Source organism: Salvia hispanica, chromosome 6 (genome assembly GCF_029641045.1).
Source record: "Salvia hispanica isolate PSC_SH4W2 chromosome 6, Shi_PSC_v1, whole genome shotgun sequence".
NCBI classification, from domain to species: Eukaryota; Viridiplantae; Streptophyta; class Magnoliopsida; order Lamiales; family Lamiaceae; genus Salvia; species Salvia hispanica.
The window spans coordinates 45083323-45104869 of NC_142697.1; the positions used below are offsets into that span (position 1 = coordinate 45083323).

The following is a 21547-nucleotide window of genomic DNA, read 5'->3' on the forward strand; positions in this document are numbered from 1 at the left end:
TGACGGTAGATTAATTGACAATTCAATTGAACTGAATGTAATAGCATTGATACTAATGCACTAAAAACTTAATTTTACAATTGACGTCCAACTTCAAAACTCCGTCTCCCAAATTTTTACACACTTCACCTTTTATCATTTTTTGTAGTGTATCTCATATTCCACTAACTCATTTCTACTCACATTTTAAAATATAACTAATACTTTAAAAGTATGACTCACATTCTTTTTCAACTCACTTTCCATTACATTTCTTAAAACTCGTGTCGGGTCAAAGTGTGTCAAAATTTGGAAAACGGAGGTAGCAAGTTTGAAGCCAAGAGTGTATATTTTCATCTTTTTCTTTGATGATTACTCCGGGTATAATACGTTCATTGGATACATTGCAAGTCGTAAGCATTTGAAAATTTCGAATAATTCAGTAAACGTCATGGCATTTACAATCTGATCGTTAGAGCAAATAACTCGAGTTTGGAGATATCTGATGAAAAAACTGTGGGAAAAACAGTATGCTGCTTTTCATATGCAAAATTTGAAACTATGATTATCTTCCAAATTTTCAATTAACCAAAACAAAAATCAATGCAGCCACAAATAATTTAAGAAATTATGAATATCTCAGGCTTTCTGTTTGTATATTTCAAGTACTAGTATATATTAACATCACATATTGCTCATTAGTGTCATATTCTCTATTGCATACATAAATGAAGGAAAAGAGGTAATATTAATGATTTAGGATTCAAGATTAAGGAGATCAAAGGCTGGGAAACACAGCATTAACAAGACATTGTTAAAGATACAAAAACGTCACGAATTCCTCCCCGAGTTATTGCAATGGGAGCTTCACAATCTTTTCTTTCTTACCTAAACAAGAAATCCTCACATTATAACCATAAGTGAGATCTTCAGTAAAAGTATCCAATCACTTGGCCACCAACATTTTGCCGAATAGCCTCCTCATGATCCAGAACTCCGTTTGGCGTTGTGACCACTACATAGCCCCACTGCGTGTGGAATAAAGAATATGAATCATCAGCAAAGGGTCGTGTACTTGTAGCTTCAATTCCATAAAAGTCGAAAGAGGTATCGTTAAAAATGTGACATTATCCTTTACAATATAAACATACCGCCGCATAGTAGCATGAAAAGATAAACACCCAGCATATAAGGCTGTAGAATAGAGATAAAACCAGATAGTAACCTCTTTAAAACGATTGTTTGGGATGTGCCCGGATCAACGTCTTAAGAACCGGTGTTTATTCAGCATCATTCATAAACCCAAAACTATGACTTAAGTTCCCTGATTGAACATTAACCAAAAAGTCTCTTGCTGGTGTCACCAAATTATCAGGTGATTCAGGTCTCTGACTTCATACAGAAAGCAATGAGCTAAGTGCAACATTGATTCATATTCATTAACTAGATCATGTTACCAAATTCAAGAAGATGAGACCAAAGCCCTCACATGCTAAAACATGTAGTGGCTGTGAACAATATACGCAATTAAGAAATCAAATCAAATAGGACAAAATCACATCATTCAACTATCAAAGCCTGGATGGAACAGCACATAAAACAGGATTCAAATCACCAACTTATAACTTCGTGATGGAAACAATCAAACCTGGCGCGTTGGAAGCATGCGAGTTTTGTAGGTCTCCATATACTGAGCCTTAATGTCTTGCCTATAAGTAAGAGCCCGACAATCGTTCACCCTCCCCTGCAGCTGCACCGTTATCCTCCCCACCCTATGTGGATCATGAACTTGAAAATCCTTAACATAACCTGCCATTTCACCATCACTCCAAGCTTATTCACACCATTTCACATTTTCAAACAAGACTAGCCCTAGAAAAATAGAACCAAACTCTTAAATACACTAAACAAAATTCCACCTTTACACACTGAATGAAATCTATAAATCGATGATTACAGCGTTTGTTCAGTCAAACCTCTCATCAATACATTATTCCAATTTACAAATTCTTCCACGATAAAATTTATAGATCAATAACATGTCTCTCTCACATATGCTTAATACGCCATAAACGCCGAATTAGAATCCGATTTTGCTACGAATCATTTGAATATTAAGAAGTAGTAGAAAACAATTGCAAGACTAAGACTACCAGCTGTTAAAAAAGGGGATTTGATACCTCTGTATTTCATGATTTGGAGGAAAGAGGCGACGACATTAGAGATGGGCTTGAGCTCAGCCGAAGCGAATCCCCGCTTTTCAGCATTGACAATTGTTCTCAACGCATCGTTCAGTATTCTTCTTCCCATTTTGCATCCGTTTTCTTCACTTCTGCAGCTAAAACCCTTTCGCGATGCAGAGAAGGAGAGATGCTAAATTTGGGAGATTTTCAATTTGGGTTTGGGCTCAACAGTGTTGACTCATTGGGCTCGTAAAATAAAATTATTTCAAAAATGAAAAAATAAATAAACATTAAAAAAATAATTATAATAAAAAATCCTAATTTTGATTGATTTAAATAATAGTTATGAATCAATTAGTAGTCAATAAAATTATTTTTAAAATAATAGTAGAATTTTTCTTTTTTCAATGCTCATAAAAGTGTGAATGTAACATATACTAAAATTAAAAAAATACTTTTCACAGTATTTCATCGAGATTGCCTCGCAACAAAATATGGTAATATATTTCACTAGGGGTGCTTTAAAATGACAACACCACTTAAAGTGATATTGTGACACCACATAGTCTGCAATATTATAAACGCTACATTGCAATAGTATAAACTTTACACTGCATAGTATAAATTGCAGTCTAGCGTATTGGATATTGCAGACAGACAAAAATTGCAATATAACGTATTGGATATTGCAGACCGAGAAAATTTACCCTTGAGCATTTTTTATAATTGTCACATGGCAGCTGATTATTCATCCACGTGTACAAATGATTGACTAAGAATTGTGATATAATGTCATTTTAAGAGGTGTTATCATTTTAAAACAAACCTATTCCACTATATTACCATAGTACACCAAAGATGATAATATGGAGATTGTTTATTTCTAAAAAGAGAAAATTGAAGAATGAAGAATGAAAAATGAAAACAAGGATGTTCAAACTGGAAATCATAGTAGTATTAAAATTCAAAAGAAATAAAATGTGGAACCACTTTTGGTTCCTGTTATGTTTACCAGCATCATCAACAACTATGATACTAAAGAAATGTCAAAATTGGGAGAGAAATATAAAACTAATGTCAAAATTGGGAGAGAGAGCTGTATAAAACCATAAGGTTCATCTCCCTCAAGAAACCACAAGAATATATACTGTACCACAAAGAACCAAGACAAAAACAAATATATTACTCAGTCATATATACAAGTTCAGTATCTCTTTGCAGCACGAGCTGTTGCCACCGGCTTTTTGAATACGGAGGCTAGATCTGGGAGCTTTTCCGTCAAGGTTTTGTCTGGAACTCCGCTAGCAATGAAGGATGATGACTAGGCAGTGTTTGTATATTTCCGGAGAAATTATGGGTTATCTCAGAGAGCGATGATGTATAAAAGAATCAGTCCTTTTTATTATATGAGGTGGCATAGTCTTTGATCATCTGTTTCAAATGCTGCAATGAACATAGACAGGAGTCACGTTAGAACAACGGACAGAATCAAGTCACGGAGTTTATAAAGAGGAAGAGGTTAGACACCTTCAACTCTTCATAAAGCACAACGAATATTTTCTTTAAGCGTTTATGTTTCTGCAAAACATCAAGTGTTAGTCTTAGAAGAACCAGAACTCGTCCACGCTAAAAAAGGGTTGGTCTAGAATCAAGACATCAACAGATTTGGCACTGTTCACTGTGATTGTAGCAGTCACCAAATTATACTTTGGAACACAGTTATGAAGCTATAACAACATGAACGACCACAGGCATAAAATGACCACATAAGATTCTTATGAAATAAACAATAAAGCGTACCTCCCCACATTGACGAAATGAGGACCTCATCTGCTCCAAGATGTCATTATATTTTTTCACATCCCTACCTTTGTAAGCCTCAAGATCCTTACCAAGTTTACTAAACTCATCCCTAACAAACAGGATATATGAAAGTCAGTGGACTCAATTTCCAGAATCAACAATCAGAACTAGTAGGGCTCGACATACCTGTACGACTCCAAGATTTTGTTCAAGGAGCAATAGCTCTCGTACTTTTCTTGATATTCCTTCACATATTCTTTGTACCTGAGAAGTAGAATTGCATATATAACAGCCAGAAATGTAAAAGAACGTATAAAAAGGTTTGATGCCATGGAAAATCTTCATCTACTCCAGGAAAACCATAAGATCACTGTTTGTACTTACTGAGAAATATCCCTTATCGGAACCTTCAGCTCAGGCTGCTCCTTCTCAAATTTAGTGAATGAACAACTGGTATCATCTGAAGAAGACAATTTCTTTTGTTGCTGGCTATCATTGCTTCCAGTCAAAGCATCTGTTCGTCTATCATTCGAGACACTTGGCCTATTGGACTTCTGTTTCTTGCTTTGCTTAGTGGCACGGGGTTTGACTCCTTGTATTGGATCATGCTGCTGTTCTATTGAATTACCTGGAATTTTCCGGGAAGCATCTCCATAGGCTTCAATGCTAGCACCCCTGCTCATCCCAGCTTCCGCAAATCTAGTTTTACCACTCACTTCTGGTGCTGTATTTTGCTGGGAGTTGATATCCACTTGGGCCTGATGATGTGCATCAAGAGGTTGGGTGCCTCTATTATGAGGTCTTGTTCGGTCATCAACATAATTTTCTTGGGCCTTCCTCCTATAAGGTCCATCTGGATTGCTGGAAATAACAGCATCTGGATTTGGTGAAGACATTTTTCCCAGATCCGCTGGGATCTTATTAGATGTCTTTCCTCCACTGAAATCTGAGTTCCAGTATTCCGCATCCTTTCGTTTGTTTTCCAAATGTTTAAAAGAATTTTTCCTCTCAAATTGCTTCTTAGATGCTGGAGCTTCCTCATTGGAGGGTTCTCGAAATTCACCCAACTCTAAGTCTGACGGCTCTCTTCGAAGTACACCATTCCGTCCATTCATCATCGGAGATCTATCGGCAGTACTCGGAATGTCAATCTTGGGAGAATACCCCCTGTGTGAGTTGAAACTAGGGCCTGTTTCCTTCACCTTACCTGTCATTTCAGATTTTCTGATATTGGGTTCTATGATTGGTGCATGTTTGTCTCCAACTCCGGTGGAAAACTGTAACTGCTGTTGCTCATTAAGCAAACCAGGTCGTTTACCAGCTCGTTTTTCTCCAGAAGGGGCCTCAGTCCATCCACGACCTTCAGAAGATCTTTGCGCTGGCTGAGAATCGGAAACAGGTCGATGTGTTATTGGTTGATGGTTAGGACCTGTTTGTTGATCGGAATAATGTCTATCGTTTTTGTAGGTTCTGTCTTCCATTAGGTCAACAGGCTGAGTGTCAATGCCTTGCAGAGGCCTATCAGGCGATAATGAGTTGTAAGGGCTCTCACCAAAAAGAGAGTTTATAGTCCCCGAAACTGGTTCGGTTGAGTTTTTACTCTTTGACTTCTTTTTGCTGTGTCCCCTGTCTTCCAAATTATTATCATCAGAGCGTCTTTTAGAATTTCCCTTTGATGATCTTCCCTGAGTATCCGACTGACCATGTTTGAAGCCATCATTGACCATGCTACCTGATTCTTCATATCCTTTTCTCTCAGAGACTCGTCTTTCTTCGTCTTCTTTACCGGCAAGTATATTATTAGCCAGGGGCATTTGTAGACCATGGTCACCTTCAGGAGAGTCTTTCTCAATGTCAATGTCAATCTCAATCTCACCAAAGGGATCTTGAATATCTGAATTCCCTATATCAATAGGGTCGTTATCAGGATCTTGCAATTTATGCTTGGATTCATTCTCATCATCACTATTCATAATATCTAAATCCTCATCAGATGCCTGCTTGCTGCTCGAAGATGCATCGCTATCACTGTCACTACTACTACCCACTGGGCTTCGGCTTTTACTTTTGCTAGGACTTCCACTATCACTACCACTGTCACTACTATCACTGTCACTGTCACTTCCACTATCACTGGAGCTGCCAGCCACACCTTCGTTATTGTTAGAAGGATTTTTGTCACTTATATTTTCAGGCGAATTCTGAGTACCTATTTTCTCTATGATGTTTGCTAGATGAGTAGGTGTAGAATTCAATTCACCCAGTTCATTATTGGTATCTGTACTAATGTGAATGCTAGGATCTTCCCTAGGAAGTTGGTCAAACTTCTGAGGTGCAGGTGATTGGTCACGATTAACTTCAGGAGAACTGAAGACATATATAATAGTTAGAGCCCAACAAACAACCATATGCATACCAAAAGAAAGAGAAAACAAAAAAAAATGAGACAAGTAAACACACACCTTTTGCTTTGAGGTAGCTTCTTGGAGCTTTCCATCTCCACTCCTGTATTTAGGAAATATCTCCCAGGTGCTTGATAAATTGCAATCTGTCAACATAAATTAGATAGTTGAAAGTATTTACAACTATTGCTAACCATTGCTATCAGGAATATCCTTACTTGTTTCAATATGGGCTCAATTCTCCGAGCAGCGTTGGGCATTGGATCTCCAATAGCCCTCTCCAAGGCCTGACAAAGAAAGGACATTAGAGCGTACTCACCAAAAGGCAGAAGGAAACTACAAAGTTGCAAATTAATTTAGAATCTTTATATAAAGTGCATTCCCCTCCCACATCCTCTATCATCTCTCAAGTACAAGTGGCAAGCGTGTCTTTGTAGTTCTTTAGCTATGGTTTTCAGGGAAGATTGAAAAGTAACATAATAGAGACAGAAATTGCTTAAATGCCAGCTCACCTTAAGGCTCATTCCTGTAGACTTATGCTCCAGGAGTAGAGAAGTAATCCGATTCTTTAAATCAGTAGGTTTGGCCTCAACATTCAATTTAGATCTATCGCTGATGGTACTATTCCTTCTGTTGGTTGTATCTTTTTCAGAGCTCAAAACTTTATTCAGATTTTGAGTTGCCGCAAAATCCGAGACAACAGTTTGTCCCTTTCCAAATTCACCAATTCCGATTGGAGATGTTGAAGGACCAAGTTGATCTGGTTGGGAAGATAAAGGTGAGCGAGAAGAGAGCCTCCCCTTAGGTAAACCAGGCTTAAAAACAGATTTTGGAGGTCCACCTGCCATTATCACAAATATGGCTTACTACTACTATATTAACAGTATAATGAAGCCACATAGAGAAATTTCTCAGTTCTGTTTCGTGAATATACTGAAGAAAAAGAATGAAAAGAAGATGTCCTTCATTATTCAACCCATTTTTATAACATTTCAAGTTAAATCCTACACATTACCTGAAGTTGGTTCAGATTTTGGCTTCTTGAAAGGAGGTTCTTTCCGATTCTTGAAACTTCTCCATTGAGTAGCTGAAACAAATTCAACACATAAAGCTGGGAACAATCAGTCATAATACTACAGAATGATCTTCTGCCATACTACTTCCATACCATCTCAAAATTCTGATCCATCATTTTGACTCATTACAGATTTAAGTCGAGTGCCAGAAAAAAAAAAAAAAGTCTTAGATACAAGCAGATTACTATCCTTAAATTTAGTGGTTGGTAAGTCTCACATTATTTTTTACTTTTTAGTGAAGAGGACATCCTAAGGGGGAAGCTCCAGATTATGCAATTAGCCTTAAGAAATGTTGTGGCTGTTTATGAAACCAATATTCACTGCCAGTAGTAATTGACAAACCAAACCTAGAACAAGTACAAATTATGGAGAAGCTGACAAAGAGAACTTTCATCAAATTAAGGACCACTTACACTCAGAAGCAGCAAATGCCTTCATTTGATTCTTCATAGCTGGATTCTGATGATCTAAAACAATTGATCTGTCATCACGAAAAGAAAGGATTAAAGAAACAAATAAACTGATAGGGATAAGTTCAACTTTGAACCCATGGAACCATCATGCTCAGTGGTTACAAGTTAAATTTGAACAAATTTTTATAGCTGACAAAATATGCAGTTCTTGCACATTCAAGGTGGAAAACAATACAATAAATACCAGTGGGTTAGGTAGAATGTTAGCAGTATCTCATATTCTTACTATTGGATCTTCTTTTATCATATCATCAAAACTGGGAGTGCATTAGTCTCTGGAAAGTTCCAGCAAAGGTAAGAGAAATTTAAATTTTTGGAATATTAATTAAGTTCTTTCACAAGCACAAGTTGACGCATAAATTTTGATGTTCAGGCCAATGATTTGAAAACCTCTGTAGTGTTTCGCTCTCAAGACTGGGATTGGGTATATATCATTGGGGGACAATTTACTATTAGAAGTGACACTGACACCCATAACAAATATGCACATGTAATCATATTATTCCAGAAAACACCCACGTCATTTAATGCATGCCCGTAACCAAAGCACCAGCCATCCCTCCCACAACCTATGAACCCAAAAAAATTTAAAAAGTTATACACGGAATGAAATGAAGGAACTAGGAAAAGAGCAAGAAAGAAGATAAAGAGAGAAAAAGCAATGGCAGATATTTTTAACCACACATAACCCAACCCTTCTGCCACCTCCCCTAATATCATCAGCCATAGCAGCAGGAATGTTTCAGATTATACAGAATCTTCATTTTACCTCCCATAAATGCAAATCATTTATTTTATTGTAAAAACTACTAAAAATTATTTTAATCTGAGAAGTCAGTGTGTGAAGGCTGAACTAATTCTGACACCATGAAAAGTTCTGGAAAATGATACATACTTTCGTGATTTCATTTTGCGTTCGGCTTCTTCTGACAGCCTTTTGACATGATTTTTAGTTGATTCATCTAATTCTCGCTCTACATTAACCTTACGCCAAGTGCCTCCTGACTCTACAAGCAAGCCATTTCCATCATCACCACTCTGACGTTCTTCATATACATCACATAAGTCCCCTGGTTCCCTGGACCAAGTGAATTTGATGGTTTTGTCCCCTACTTGAATAACCTGTTGAAAGAAAATAAGAGCACTGAGCATTCAAATGTTGTATTGTCATCAAATATATAGTCAAACTTTATAATCTCATATCTATCCTGTGAAATCACCTACAGGTAATTATATCTTATGAGCACTGTCAAAGTATCAATATACAAAAAACTTATCATCCTATGTAATAGTAATCTATAAACTTATACATTAGATGAACGGGGTAGTGCAACTCATACTCAAGGGAGGACGCGCCAGGGTGCCAATTAAAATGCTAGGATGAGACAAATAACTACTTCTTTCTGGTGTTAATAGAGATAAGAAAGAGGCACAGATTGCAGGTGGCTCTATGGCATCTCAAAATGTCACCCATGATGAAAGCTAATAACAAGTAGGCAAAGGAGGAGGGTAGCTAACAAATAATTTCTGAACAATAATCGACATAATATTAATGTCAGCTAGGAGAATAACTTACTAGTCCCAATGTAAAAAGGGGGCCTTTATGCAATTCACTGTCTTCAAATGTTTCTAAATTGAAATACCTACAAATGATTACTATTTTCAGAGGCTCAAAAGTTCTTTCCTATAACTAGAGTATAACAAAGACAGGGGACTGAAGTGCTAATTATTGAAGAGCAATCCTCTTATACAGCCCATATTCTGATTTTAGCACAAAATGATATGTTTCCTATAAAATGTATCAACACAAAAACTCATGGGCTGCTCTATGGGTAAAAGTCATCAACTGAAGGACATTTAATCTCTAGTAATCCAAAGTCATCAATGGCAAGTCCTTTTCCCTCTTTGTTTCCTTCATTACCAAATCCATTGCGTTTCTCAATCTAGCTACTATACTCAAAACTAAGCAATTTATGCTTAACTCATTCATATCAAACAAAATCCAGCAATCGGGATCATGTTGCCGCGATAAGAAACCACCAGACCAAATAAAATAAAGAAACTCATATATTTTCTGTGCCAACCATCTAATTCCAGCAATAAATATGGAGCTCAGAATACAGTCTAATCTCCAATTTGCAGTTAAAACCCTATTTTCATGCTTCAATGTAAACAGGCGAAAGCATAATTCCACTACAAAACTATAGCAATCAATCACAAAAATCAAATTACTCTAATTGTCCCCTAAACCCTCTCACCCAAACAATCAACCTCAACCGCATTTGAAAAAATTCAACCAAACCACCACAAATTGAATCCAAAAACTCACATTCCCACTAGCATTAGCGCCGAATTTGATGCGCGCCGCACCGCCCTGCGCCTCCACCCGCTTGATCTCCTCCACAAGGTCAGCAGTCAGCTTAATTGCCATCCCGAAATTCAAAGGATTCTCCCTGACAAGGCTGAAGCTCTCCTCCACCTGCAGCGACGAGGCCGACGGCGATGATGATGCCGGCGGCCCGCCGCGACCGCGTGGGCCCCCTCCCATGGATAAGCGGCTGGCCGGGGTAGGTCGGCCGGGCGGCGGCGCGTGAATGCCCCTTTTGCCGCCGCTTCCGCCGCCGCGGCCCATCTTTCCGGAGGCTCCATACATTGATTCCGGTTCCGGCACCGGGTCGAGGCTTCCGCTCGATTCCTGCGGCGTTGGAGAGATTCAATCGCGGCGGATTCGGAAATAGTGGATTTTTTTTACCAGTGTTCTTCAACAAGGCGAAGGGAACTCGGCGAAGAGCCGACCAACAATGGTTGAATTTGGGCTTTTTTGCAGTTTTTTTCTAATTCACCGATTTTTCCCTAATTTCCATTTATTCCATACTTAATTAGCTATTATCTTAACAATGTGATTTAAAAATTGTCTAAATAGATTTTTAAAATATTGTTTTTTTGCCTACATGTCCTAATATTGTAGTAATAAAATGTAAACTTATATACTGTACAAACTCGAAACTTTTCAACATAATATCAACATAACGTCAGTATAATGTCAACACAGTGTAAAATTTCAAGATTTTGATGTCAACACAATTTCAAGTTTCAACACAACATCAACGTTGACATTGTGTTGACATTATGCTGATATTTTTTAACGATTCAGATCATAGTTTTGAGTTTGTACAATATTTAGAGTTTTCATTTAATCAATTCCTGTCATAATATATGAATGAAAGCTTATAAAAATGGTACTTATATATCAATTTTGTGAGAATCTAAATCGATTAAATATAATTAATTTATAACATACCTACTTATTAATTTTCTACAATTTTTTTGTTGTCACTAGCATAGTTAACACACAGCTTGGTATCAATTATCAATGTTCTATAGCAAAATATACTATGGTTGTCTATGAATATATTATTAGCATGATAGTACTATGACTTATGCTAAACATTGGACTATTAGGAAGTGTATGGTTTTTACTTATGTACTATGAAATTTGTTGTGCTACTTTGGGTTACGTTAATGTTAGCAAATAGTAAGTGTTCTCATTTTAGATAACTACTTAAAAATTGGTGTTGTTTGAGTAACTTCAAAGACTAACATTTCATCATACTCCATGTAACAAGATTTTCATATTTTACACGAACTTGACAATTTTGAGAAAAACATAATATGAATGCGTAAATGATTACAAGAATCAAATATAGTACTGTACTATTGTAGTAGGAGTATATAATTTCTACCATGTGAAATTTACGATTAATCCTTAGACATTGTTTACTGGCTACGTCGTGTTTCGACTAGATACAAGTATTAGTTATCATAGATTAGTTAATTTGTCTTAATATTATACTATTTCGTAGCTAAATAAAATTGAAAGTTATCCTAACTAGATATTTCGTACAATAAGAGCATTTTGACTGGAATGAGTAAATCGAGAGGTAAAAGATAATTAACTATCATATTGATATCTTTTTATATAAATATTCACTCTCTAATGAAAAGGTTATTTGAGAATGTATTATACATATTTGAATTTTGAAAATGTAGTTTTACCTCTTATTCGCACAAAGAGGGAAAAAGTTAATTATATTGTTCGCCTTTGAAATTTTCTTGTTTTCTTGAAGTTCATTAATGTATAATGACCTTTTAAAAATGGTAAATCTCAAATTATGTTTTTCTACTGGAGATGCTCTATGAGCACTCACAATAGGGAGCCTTTTCACCGCCATTGCGGGTCGACGTTCGGGAAGGCTCCTACTGCGGCCGTCGAGAGCCGGCCCGAACTTATATTTTTTTGAAATAAAAATATTTATACTTAATATATATGTGTTCATTATCCGAGACAAAATTTGTAACTTACCAAATTAAAACTAGTAGTTTTCTCTAGTTGAACAGACGCTTTTCAGTGGACTTCATGCGAGTATAACACACACAATTACAGAACACACATTTTTTCTGGATAAATTTCATACATAGCTACCAAAGCTTAAGAAATTAATAAGATAATATGAAGTTGTAATAAAATGACAAAATTATTTTTTAAGAAAATTATTTAAATGTACACCAATATACTATACAATGAATTTCTTTAAATTAATCTAAAAATTTTACTAGTATAAATTGAAGTCACATATTTTTATCGGTTGCCCTATATCAATTTCAGGAATCAGCTGCCCTTCTGCGCAAGCTAAGAAACACGCACGACACACAGTAAAGCTTCGATCTTTACCTCACCATACTCACCCGCAGCCATGTTGAAAGGTACGATCAGCATCGTTGCAATTTCGATTTGTATCCGGTGGTGCTTTTTCTGCGACGAATTCGCTGTTTAGTTTTGGGATTTTGAATTTGTGGCCACCGTCTAGATTGACTGTTCAAGTTTTAGGTTTTTGTGGTGCTCGTAGTTTGAATGTGTCTAGTTTAGAACTGCCTCGATGAAGATTTAGTTGTTTAGATTAAGCTAGGCAAAATTTAGCTTTGAACTTCCAGGATGAATTGAACTTTTAATCGGCTTGATGTGGGGTGAAGAGAATGTAATTTTTGGTACAGCTTGGGGCACTGCTCCGGTTTTGATACATCATATCCTACATCGGGAATTATCTAGCAACGATATATCGGGAAATAATTGATTGTCAAACTAAGGTGAAGCTGAATGCTCGTGTTCTGGGATTTAATTGATATAGTTTTATCTTTTTAATTTCACGAAGGATGGATAGTAGCGAAAACTGGCATTTTATGTAACTACTAAACTCTCAATATCATAGTGAAGAGAACATATGTATGGTGTATATGAAACGATGATTGAGTAGGATTTTCCAAGCTTGGCACACACATGTTAGATGATCGCACCTTGCAAATTCAGGAACTCGTTACTCTTAATGCATGACGAGCTTATCATTGAAGGAACTTCATTATCTCAGACTCCTTATTAGGGATCTTGTTTTCTCTGTGATATTTTTATGCAATTTGTGTTGTCTAGCACTCGCTGCTCCAAAATCCTAACAATGTATAATGATTTTTCAGTAAGTGTAAAGTGGCAAAAGGAAGTGTTTTCCAATATGGAAATTGACACTACCCAGCCCCCATACGTTTTCAAGTGCCAGTTATACGACTTAACAGGAGTTCCACCGGAGAGACAAAAGATTGTGGTTAAAGGTGGCTTATTAAAGGTACAGATTATTAAGTGAAGGCATCTTATTGACCTTTTAATGAGTTTTGTGGTTAAATTTTAATCAGCAACAACATGCCTGATTTTGCTGCGGGAACAATTTTGAGATTTTCAATATAGCGTGAGTTCATAATATTGATGCATTCCTTGTGACTTTATAGGATGATGCAGATTGGTCAAAAGTAGGAATCAAGGAGGTAATTGTTTTCTTAATTGGATAAGACCCTTCATAATCGTAGTAAAACCTGAGTCATACTTCCTCTGTTTGTTCAGGGCCAGAAACTAATGATGATGGGAACTGCAGATGAGATTGTAAAGGCTCCAGAGAAGGGGCCTATTTTTGCAGAAGACATGCCAGAAGAAGAACAAGCGGTTGCTGTTGTAAGTCCATTTGTACTTCCACAACTTCAAAGAAATAGTACTAAAGAGTAAAGACGAGGGCTTGCTCTTTTCAAAATTACCCTCTGATTCTCGTGCTGGTTAAAGCTTTTTTTATATACTACCATGATTTGGTCAAATGGGATATATTGCAAGTAAATACAGTTGAACGTTTTTAAAACAATATAATAATAGATATTAGTATTTTTGCTATTGTATGATAAGGTCGTTATAATTAGATTTTCTCCATTTGAATTAAAGGCAGAAGGTTTGGAGGTTATAAATCAAAAGTTGAAATCTCTCTGTTCCCTTTATCAGTCTCGCTGCTTTGGGATGATTCGTATCAGATTGGGAGCTGTCTTATTCTGTGCCTTATTTATTTCTTAATGCAAGTTAGTGTTCTCAATGCAAAACTTTCGTGTTCTCAATGCAAAACAAGTTTAACTATGTAAAAACTAATCCTTTCGTGTAAGCTGCACATGCTTTTTTTGGAAGATGTTTTGTTTTTCTGACACCTTCACATACTCGTGTGATTTGAACTTTAAAAAAGTTGATTTACACTGAACTGTTCTGTTCACATTTGCTTCAGGGTCATTCGGCTGGATTAGTAAATCTGGGAAACACTTGTTATATGAACTCTACATTACAATGTTTGCATTCAGTCCCAGAATTGAAATCCGCCTTGATACAGTGAGTTTTCTTTTTGACCTGAAAAGAAGTGTTGCCTCAAAATGTTTGTCTATGCTACTACAGTTGGTATTATACATTGTCTGGTTGTTATTCAGGTATCCTCCTCCTGTAAGAAGCAATACCGTTGACCAATCTTCTCATTCATTGACTGTTGCAACAAGGGAATTGTTCAACGAACTTGATAAAAATGTCCGGCCAGTGGCACCTGTGCGATTTTTGACGGTAAGATCTGCTTCAGTTCATACAACAATGTCTATTGTTTCAATTTTGGGTTAGATCTGTTTGAAATACATGTTACCAGTCAGACATCAGAGCATGTACTTCTTTCAAGGTTTTCTCTTTGTATGGCTATATGTATGGACCTTATTTGAATGTGCATGGATGATTCTCAATGCTGATTGTTGAATCACATTTTATGGACCTGATTTGAATGTGCATGGATGATTCTCAATGCTGATTGCTGAATCACATTTTCATGGGCCGTTTATTTGTGCCTGTTTTCAATGCCAATTGTGTTAAACTGAAATGCTCTTGTGAGAGATGAAATTGCAGAACCGCAAATCGTTGCATGCATGAAAGTATCTTGCTACTCACATGAGCTATGCTAATGAGCCTTACCATATTTTCTGTTGACAACAGTTTCTTTGATTCTCTGGATTTCTCATTTTACCGATCATCTACTTTTGTAGGCTCTGCGGAGCAAGTATCCTCAATTTGCTCAGCTTCACAATGGAGTTTACATGCAGCAGGTATGCAAACAAGGATGTCATTATTCCAAATTTCTGTTTTGGATTCCTAACAATGGAATTTTCTCTCCCTAGGATGCTGAAGAGTGCTGGACGCAACTTTTGTTCACCCTTTCGTCAGCACTGAGATCTTCTGGTTCCGGGTAACACACTTGCTGGATGTTTCTTGTACTGAATGTTTGTGGACAAAGTATTAAAAAAACATTAACTAATTTTTGGGGTCACTTTATCTTACCTGATTTGAGTCATTAATCATCAACCTTTCCTCATTACACTATATACACTCTTATTGGGGTGTGTGATTTTCATCCCTTTTATTAATTCAAATTTTACACATTTGGCATTGGATAAAAATGTATTTACTCTCAATTAATTTATTTTGCAGCGAAGATGCAGATGCATTGAAGAAATTTTTTGGTATAGACCTCGTTAGCAGGTCTGCATTAGTTTCTTCTACTATTATTAACCACTGAAATTTGATGTTATATGCACTTTAACACCACTGTTTTGTATACTGGTATTTTTGTATTCTTTAGGTGCTATTGTATGCCAACTTTATGTAGTTAATTCCAATGTTATTAAAATTTTAAGCATACAATATCATGCCTTTTTGCATGATCTATATGCTTTCTTTGCTCTCAATCTTGTTTCATTGCTTAATCCTCTGCTCAATGGTTCCATCTTTAATAATAACTTAGCAGGATTTATGGAGATAGGTGCTTCTAAAACTTGATAGGAACTTGTACTTGATATTAAGTTTTATCATTATCAAAATAGCTGTTCTATGTTAATTCAACATTTTCTAGAGCATCTACCCAAAGACTAGTTTTAGAATCATAGAATTCAATCCATAACACATTGAAAATGTGTTTGGGGAAATTATATTATATTCACTGCTGTCTGTAACATAATTAATAGTATCTTTTTTGTTGTTTGTGATCAGAGTCCATTGTCCTGAAAGTGGTGAAGAAAGTACGGAAACAGAATCTGTTTATTCACTTAAGTGCCATATTTCGCAGGAGGTGAACCATCTACATGAAGGTTTAAAACGTGTAAGTTTGATATGGTGGTGATTTGTAGTATAAAGTTCTTACCTCAATATTTGCTGAGTGTTTAACATTATATTCATTTTTACTTGAGGTTCATAGCAGCTGTTCATTCTTTCTATTTCTAAAGATTGCTAAAAAATTTCCTCTATTCCAGTACTTATCATTTTTGTGATAACTGAATCCTATGTCTTTTCCACGTAGTATGATATACATTGTCAGTTATAGATATAGATGCTACTACATGGCTTAAATGATACAGCTCTGATTTGTCCACTACATTTAAGATTCCTATGTCTCCATCTTGTAATGAATGGATGTAATTGTTGACCCTTCTGTTGATTCATATGTTCAGGGCCTGAAATCAGAATTGGAGAAGTCGTCGCCTTCTCTGGGTCGGAGTGCTGTATATACTAAAGATTCTCGGATAAATGACTTGCCAAGGTATTGCATACTCAACAATTTGCTTTACATTTTCTGATCACCTGCTATGCTCTGCACGTCTCTGCACATTGTTACTATTAATAGATATATATTTGTAATATATGATAGTACCTTTTTACCAGAAAGTCCTGCCTTTTGCAAGTTGACTAATCCTTGTGCTGTCAACAACAGATACCTGACTGTTCAGTTTGTCCGGTTTTTCTGGAAAAGAGAAACAAACCAGAAGGCCAAGATTCTGAGGGTAATAGTTCTTTCCGCTTAAATGAACTTTATTTTCCCCTAATGGTGGAATCCATGATTAAAACTTCAAAGATGTAAAACTAGAAAATCATTAGGCCATAACCCGTAATCTATTTAATTAATCTTGCAAACATATACACTAAGTTGATTACATATATATAACCATATATTGATACTCCAGTAAGAAGTGAATATCACTCATGATGTATCCTATCTATGGATTCCATAGGAACATTTTAAAAGTTTTTTTTCTCCTCATTGAAGAATTGTCACTTCTTTCCTAATTCATCTGAGATATTTCGGCAACCTAATTTGATTATGCATATTTGTTAATAGGTTTAACTTTGTATTATAGAAGCGATACAAATTTTGTGATTCTTAAGTTACATTGACATCCCATTGGTCGATTCAGCTCATGGAAACTTAATTGTGTTTGCAGAAAGTGGATTACCCGTTGTCGTTAGATGTGTATGATTTGTGTTCTGATGATCTCCGCAAAAGATTGGAAGTTCCTAGACGGGTACTAGCTTATGCACTAAGTATCATTGTCATACCTTTTTTCTCTAGTTTTATGTTATTTTTTCTGTTGATTGTATCCTCATTTCAAACACCGACATATTTAGCTTCTAAGAGACGAAGAAGGGAAGAAGGCTGGTCTAAAAACTAATGAAAGTAGCTCAACTAAGGACAGTGATGTTAAGATGACTGATGCTGAGGTAAGCAATTTATCTGACTAGGGAGTTTAACTTGCAATAAAACAAGACCTATTACCCTGCGTGCACATACTTTCTTTAAGGTCCGGATTGAGTTTTATATCCTATGCAGGGACCATCAAATGCAAGTGGGGATTCGTCTGTATCTGCACCTGGAGAAGGTAATCATCCTTCAAATATTTTCCATAGAACCTGAACAATACCAAGAAACATACATACCTTGTAATTTAAGTGTTGCGTTAGAACAGACCACAGTTGCAGCATTCTGTGTTTATATTTTATGGGAGTCTGAAATGTGTCTGTTTATAGAACAATACACTGTACTTTCTTGGCTTTTGTGGGTGCAACCTAAGTTTCTCTAACAGTCTAACTCGAACTGATCTCTCAACTGTGCTAAGTCTGTTGACTTGCTTTCTCCTTTTAGGTGCTCCCCCTGAGAAAGAGAAACACTTGACAGGAATATACGATTTGGTTGCTGTGCTTACGCATAAGGGTAGAAGTGCTGATTCTGGGCATTACGTTGCCTGGGTTAAACAAGAAAATGGTTGGTTTTAGATGAACTAGTTTTACTTTTGTACCATATTCTTCTCATCAGATTGTTTCATTGTGCTTCTTTGCAACCACAGGCAAATGGATTCAATTTGATGATGATAATCCAATTCCACAACGGGAGGAAGACATCACAAGACTATCTGGAGGCGGTAAGCACACTGCATAGATCTTTTCTTTCCCCACACAATTCACCGGATTACTTAGAAAACACTGTTTCCCCACATACATTTTTTAATGTAAACATTTTCCTCAATTTCAGGTGATTGGCATATGGCCTATATCTGTATGTACAAGGCTCGCGACATCTCCATTTAACTTTAGACCGAACAATATCATCCTTTTTATTTATAAACATTCCTCTCTATTTGAATACATAGTAGAGGTTTCTACACCCAAGAATCCATTTGTTCAGTTGCTGAGATGTTATATTTTTCTTAGTCCAGCCATCTGCCACAAATCTTGCTTGTATACTTCCTTATCTTTGTTATTTTCAATGCATTGGTTTGTAATTTTCTTCATTTAAATTGCTTTCCTTAAATAGTATGCATATGTCAAAATAATTTGCAGAAATGACCAGAAAAAATGGTGAAATTTGAGACAATATGAATAGTATTGTCTTTTAAATTATATTATTAGCACATGAAGATATTTCTCAAAAGATTCACTCTTGTTATTGCCTTAGCATCTAGCTATTTTAGGGCACTTCAAAACACCAGCAGATTTTGTCAAGTCCCTCACTCTCAACCCATCTTCAACTTCAAACATTTGATCTGGTGCATAGTTTGGCCTCATTGTGGCACCTGCATCGACCGTTGTCGTGAACGAGGCTCCATTCTCGAACACATCCTCGATAGATTTGAAGTTGCCGGTGAGACCACTGTCCCATGTTATCTGCTTGTCAATAGATCATTTCATTATATTTCACCACTGTGTAGCGTTTATTTTCTATTTGCACATTTAACACGCGTCGATAAAATATTAGACGTTGCGTACCTCCTTGTTGCCTCCCTTTGGAGCAATGAAGAGGTTTGCTTGGCTCTTGATGCTAGGGTTCATGCTCCCTCCAATTGCATATATCCCCCATCCTAGGTAAAGGTTGTTGACAACATGTGCATATCCAAATCGAATCCTACAAAACATCACATGTTCATAGAATGAGAAACAAGAACAATATATAATCACAAAACATACAAAAGGATAACATACCTTGGCATTCTTTGCACGCAGTTCGGGCCGAAATGGTTGAAGGCAACTGTGACCCTCATGTTTTGATCCCTTCTAAAGCCGTCATCGTGCCCGAGAAGCATCACTTTATCTTGAAACCTAAACCAGTTGTTCGATATCGTGATGTCTGTTGATCCTCTCGTGACATCAATCAACCCATCCACACTGTCGTACATTGTGTTATGATCGATCCATATCCTCGAAGATGACACAATCCTGATCGCGTCCCCGTCTGTTGGGCCCAAATGCATGATCTCCCCTCCCGGGCCTTTCACTGGGCCGGGCTCTTGCGGCTTGCAATCATGGATGTAGAGGCCATGGATAATCACATTGTTGGCCTGATACATTATTAAATGTCACATTCCCCTATTACTAATTAACTCATTCTAAATTTGTAAATTAGTATATATTGATTGCATTTGATGTTACCTGTTTAATAAGTAGGCATCCACCATTTGCAATGTGGACATTGGCTCCTCTTGCATCAATTGTTGTCAAGCTACTAACAAGGAGGGGTTTGGAAAGTGTGATGTTCATGTGCCTCTTGAATGTGATCCAAATCTTGCCCGTGATGCTCGTCATGGCATGCCTCAACGTACCGGGCCTCGGGTTCAAGGGGTCGTCGCTAGGGTCCGTTACTTTATAACTGATCACATCGTCTCCAATGTTGTTGAACATTTGACCCGCGAATCCAACAGCACACGTAGCTAGTTGTTGGCGGTTTCTCCGCCAGTCCGGATTCGTTCTCCAGCACTTGTCGATGACGTTCATGTCATCGATATTTCTTCGGGCCTCGACCTGGCCTGAACTCAATAGGATGGCTATTGAGATAGCCCGGATCAAACACAAGGTGATACCTTGCATGGCCCTTGAGGGCATTGTTCAAGATTTTTTTGGAGGGATTTTATATGTAAAGAGTGATAAATATATATTATAAATAGATATGTATTTATATATATTGAGAAATTAATATTTTGTGCATGGGTCTGAGAATGGAAATGATGGGGCTTTTATACATGTTGGTATGAATTGTTAATGGTGTTTGGTAATGGTAGGGCTCTCTTTTTTTTGTGTGGTGAAAATGACTGGGTTGAAATGAATGGTGGTGAGATAAGTGTTTGTGCTATGAAAATTGCAAATCAATATTAGTGTATGAATGAGAGAGCTTAAATTGTGGAAAACAATACGAATTATTTTTCATGTCAAGTTTCATTGACTAATTTAATGTACTAATAGTTTTCCACTGATGAAGACAAACAAATAATATCAAACTAACATGTATAAAAAAAATCAAATCATATTAATATATACAAATATATATTATGTGATATATGCATTCATTGAAGTATTTAGATGAGTAAAATAAATATACACAATTTCATATTTACATTAACAAAAGTGAATTACTCTATTTTAACTAGCTCAAACTCTTTATACTTCGGTCATTATGCTTAGGTATTTGAAACCTAATAATAAAACTCATTAATATCTCATACTACTACTACTACTATATATTTAAACTTATAGTGTATATATTAAATAAATTAAAATTACCAATCTCAAAAAACACTAAAACCTCATTTGGTATGCAATAGCGGAAAGAATTAGGAAATGGATTAGAAAAAGAATTAGGTGATCCTTCCCGATATAATAGTACTTCTTTTGTCTCAGATAAGTTGTCACGGTATTTGGGAGATAATACGAGATTTGATAAGTTTTTTTGTTTAGTGTGGTAACTAGAGAAATAAAATAATAAATTGATGGGGACAATGACAATATTATTGAATGTATTAACGATAATGGAGTATTTATTTTTAAGTGAGTTATAGTACTACTCCAGATTTGTCCAAGTACATCTTCACCTGTCACAAATCATGGCTGTTAGAATTTATTTATTTACTGTTTAGTGTTATCCAATGTTTAATTA

The 21547-nt window shown here is 36.3% G+C and overlaps 4 protein-coding genes across 5 annotated transcripts; 1 reads left to right on the top strand and 3 right to left on the bottom strand.

The window, feature by feature from the left end:
- Positions 1–708: 708 nt before the first annotated feature.
- LOC148923899 (small ribosomal subunit protein uS8my-like) lies at positions 709–2383 on the bottom strand. The gene is made up of 3 exons (XM_089060616.1): positions 2160–2383; positions 1628–1788; positions 709–1007 (listed from the first exon to the last, which is right to left on the bottom strand). Exons 1-3 carry the CDS (start codon positions 2287–2289, stop codon positions 909–911), a joined length of 390 nt encoding a protein of 129 aa, XP_088916742.1. The 5' UTR covers positions 2290–2383; the 3' UTR covers positions 709–908.
- An 851-nt stretch (positions 2384–3234) lies between these two features.
- LOC125206939 (uncharacterized) lies at positions 3235–10722 on the bottom strand. 2 transcript variants are annotated; one of them, XM_089061802.1, is made up of 12 exons: positions 10246–10722; positions 8812–9038; positions 7857–7924; positions 7383–7454; positions 6880–7208; positions 6586–6654; positions 6428–6513; positions 4350–6332; positions 4152–4229; positions 3963–4074; positions 3690–3740; positions 3235–3605 (listed from the first exon to the last, which is right to left on the bottom strand). In XM_089061802.1, the coding sequence occupies exons 1-12, from the start codon at positions 10567–10569 to the stop codon at positions 3552–3554; spliced, it is 3453 nt and encodes a 1150-aa protein (XP_088917928.1). In that variant the 5' UTR covers positions 10570–10722; the 3' UTR covers positions 3235–3551. The 2 variants fall into 2 exon arrangements, with proteins under 2 accessions (XP_088917928.1, XP_088917929.1); XM_089061803.1 differs by lacking the exon at positions 10246–10722 and adding an exon at positions 8436–8485 and having other exon boundaries at positions 8812–8930.
- Positions 10723–12542: 1820 nt separating this feature from the next.
- On the top strand, positions 12543–18914 carry UBP6 (ubiquitin-specific protease 6). The gene is made up of 18 exons (XM_048105268.2): positions 12543–12680; positions 13443–13588; positions 13749–13784; positions 13861–13968; positions 14555–14655; positions 14751–14877; positions 15345–15404; positions 15477–15544; positions 15787–15837; positions 16345–16453; positions 16803–16891; positions 17063–17132; positions 17571–17651; positions 17755–17847; positions 17957–18005; positions 18269–18388; positions 18471–18545; positions 18656–18914. The coding sequence occupies exons 1-18, from the start codon at positions 12671–12673 to the stop codon at positions 18709–18711; spliced, it is 1449 nt and encodes a 482-aa protein (XP_047961225.2). The 5' UTR covers positions 12543–12670; the 3' UTR covers positions 18712–18914.
- Positions 18915–18979: 65 nt separating this feature from the next.
- On the bottom strand, positions 18980–20584 carry LOC125206012 (Pectin lyase-like superfamily protein). Its single transcript, XM_048105269.2, has 4 exons — positions 20050–20584; positions 19603–19958; positions 19390–19525; positions 18980–19287 (listed from the first exon to the last, which is right to left on the bottom strand). The coding sequence occupies exons 1-4, from the start codon at positions 20497–20499 to the stop codon at positions 19075–19077; spliced, it is 1155 nt and encodes a 384-aa protein (XP_047961226.2). The 5' UTR covers positions 20500–20584; the 3' UTR covers positions 18980–19074.
- Positions 20585–21547: the final 963 nt, after the last annotated feature.

What these genes read in the sequence shown, in the direction of transcription:
- LOC125206939 (XM_089061802.1), bottom strand. Translation starts at nt 10,569, where the DNA reads ATGTATGGAGCCTCCGGAAAGATGGGCCGCGGCGGCGGAAGCGGCGGC. An exon ending in CGCAAAATGAAATCACGAAA is followed by an intron (nt 7,925 to 8,811) that starts GTATGTATCATT and finishes TCGTGATGACAG; the next exon opens with ATCAATTGTTTTAGATCATC. An exon ending in CCGATAAGGGATATTTCTCA is followed by an intron (nt 4,230 to 4,349) that starts GTAAGTACAAAC and finishes TCTACTTCTCAG; the next exon opens with GTACAAAGAATATGTGAAGG.
- LOC148923899 (XM_089060616.1), bottom strand. Translation starts at nt 2,289, where the DNA reads ATGGGAAGAAGAATACTGAACGATGCGTTGAGAACAATTGTCAATGCT. An exon ending in CCAAATCATGAAATACAGAG is followed by an intron (nt 1,789 to 2,159) that starts GTATCAAATCCC and finishes GTGAAATGGCAG; the next exon opens with GTTATGTTAAGGATTTTCAA. An exon ending in GCATGCTTCCAACGCGCCAG is followed by an intron (nt 1,008 to 1,627) that starts GTTTGATTGTTT and finishes TTCCACACGCAG; the next exon opens with TGGGGCTATGTAGTGGTCAC.
- UBP6 (XM_048105268.2), top strand. An exon ending in TTAAAGGTGGCTTATTAAAG is followed by an intron (nt 13,589 to 13,748) that starts GTACAGATTATT and finishes GTGACTTTATAG; the next exon opens with GATGATGCAGATTGGTCAAA. An exon ending in GATTGGAAGTTCCTAGACGG is followed by an intron (nt 17,652 to 17,754) that starts GTACTAGCTTAT and finishes CGACATATTTAG; the next exon opens with CTTCTAAGAGACGAAGAAGG.
- LOC125206012 (XM_048105269.2), bottom strand. Translation starts at nt 20,499, where the DNA reads ATGCCCTCAAGGGCCATGCAAGGTATCACCTTGTGTTTGATCCGGGCT. An exon ending in TGCGTGCAAAGAATGCCAAG is followed by an intron (nt 19,526 to 19,602) that starts GTATGTTATCCT and finishes GATGTTTTGTAG; the next exon opens with GATTCGATTTGGATATGCAC. An exon ending in CAAAGGGAGGCAACAAGGAG is followed by an intron (nt 19,288 to 19,389) that starts GTACGCAACGTC and finishes ATTGACAAGCAG; the next exon opens with ATAACATGGGACAGTGGTCT.